The following is a 1,111-nucleotide window of genomic DNA, read 5'->3' as shown; positions in this document are numbered from 1 at the left end:
GATTGCGCTTATCACCAGAAAACAGTGTTCTCCTTCTTAAAACAAGGCCACGGGGGAGAGGTCATCTCAGGTGAGAACCAGCCCGCAGCTCCTTGCCTTCAGAGCTGCCACCTGCAAGAATTCCATCCCTGGAAGATGTCTCTCCTGAAGCTTGGTGCAATGATGGGCCAGGGGCAGGCAGAAGATACCTGTCTTCTTTTCCTGCTAGACATCTGTGTCGGGGAACCAACAGCTCCCAGGTGGCTCAGGGCAGAGCTGTCAGCGTGGCCGCCAGGCACGGAGGCAGCAGCAGCCCCAATGTCAGCCCGGGCAGTGTCACCTGCTGCCCCCAGCGCTGCCCCAGCCCCCCAGGAGAAGGCAGAATGAGGGGGGCTTTTCACACCTCTTGTCTCCTGTGCAGACAGACTGAGAGAGCTGGGGCTGTTCACTCTGCAGAAGAGAAGGCTCCGAGGAGACCTTCTGGTGGCTGCCAGGATCTCAGGGGGGCTACAAGAAAGTTGGGGAGGGGCTGGTGAGGATGTCGGGCAGGGACAGGACTGGAGGGAACGGACTGAAGCTGGAGATGGGTCGGTTCAGATGGGATGTGAGGAAGAAGTTCTTCCCCATGAGGGTGGGCAGAAGTTGCCCAGAGAGGGGGTGGAAGCCTCATCCCTGGAAGTTTTTAAGGCCAGGCTGGATGGGGCTCTAGGCAGCCGGATCTAGTGGGGGATGTCCCTGCCCATGGCAGGGGGTTGGAACTGGATGATCTTTAAGGTCCCTTCCAACCTGGACAGTTCTATGACTGCAAAGACGAGAAATACCCCAGTTTTTAATTTTGCCTTTAAGTCTGTGTTTTCCCCGGCCACCGGGCAGTGCTCACCCCTCCTTGTGCGCCTTTCCGTCCCCTCAACGCCGCCCCTGGGGCACCATGGGCTGGTCAGAGCCTGTCCTGGAGCAGCGAGCTGGTTGCCCGCGGCGTGGGGCAGTGGCTTTCGTTTGCGCTGGTCTAGAGCGGCGACGTTGAGATACAGAAGCTGGCTCTGCAGCCCTGGGCGTAGTCTCCTGCCTTTGCTGGGGGTTTACGTGTTGGGCTCTGTTTGTTTCTGTCTCCAGCTGTGTTTGATCGGGAACA

General features: G+C 58.8%; 1 protein-coding gene across 1 annotated transcript in view; it reads left to right on the top strand.

The window, feature by feature from the left end:
* The window catches only part of LOC104280470 (polycomb protein SCMH1-like), a gene marked incomplete at both ends in the record, with an annotated part of 13,646 nt that overhangs the window by 2,066 nt on the left and 10,469 nt on the right, over positions 1-1,111 (top strand). Inside the window, 2 exon segments of the mRNA XM_009878130.1 lie at positions 2-70; positions 1,093-1,111. The exon segment at positions 1,093-1,111 is cut by the window's right edge and continues 1 nt beyond it. Of these exon segments, the coding sequence (XP_009876432.1) occupies positions 2-70; positions 1,093-1,111 (88 nt within the window).

Source organism: Apaloderma vittatum, unplaced genomic scaffold (assembly GCF_000703405.1).
Source record: "Apaloderma vittatum isolate BGI_N311 unplaced genomic scaffold, ASM70340v1 scaffold14611, whole genome shotgun sequence".
Lineage (NCBI taxonomy): Eukaryota > Metazoa > Chordata > Aves > Trogoniformes > Trogonidae > Apaloderma > Apaloderma vittatum.
The sequence above is the reverse complement of the archived record's forward strand: the minus strand, read 5'-3'. Positions and strand labels throughout refer to the sequence as shown.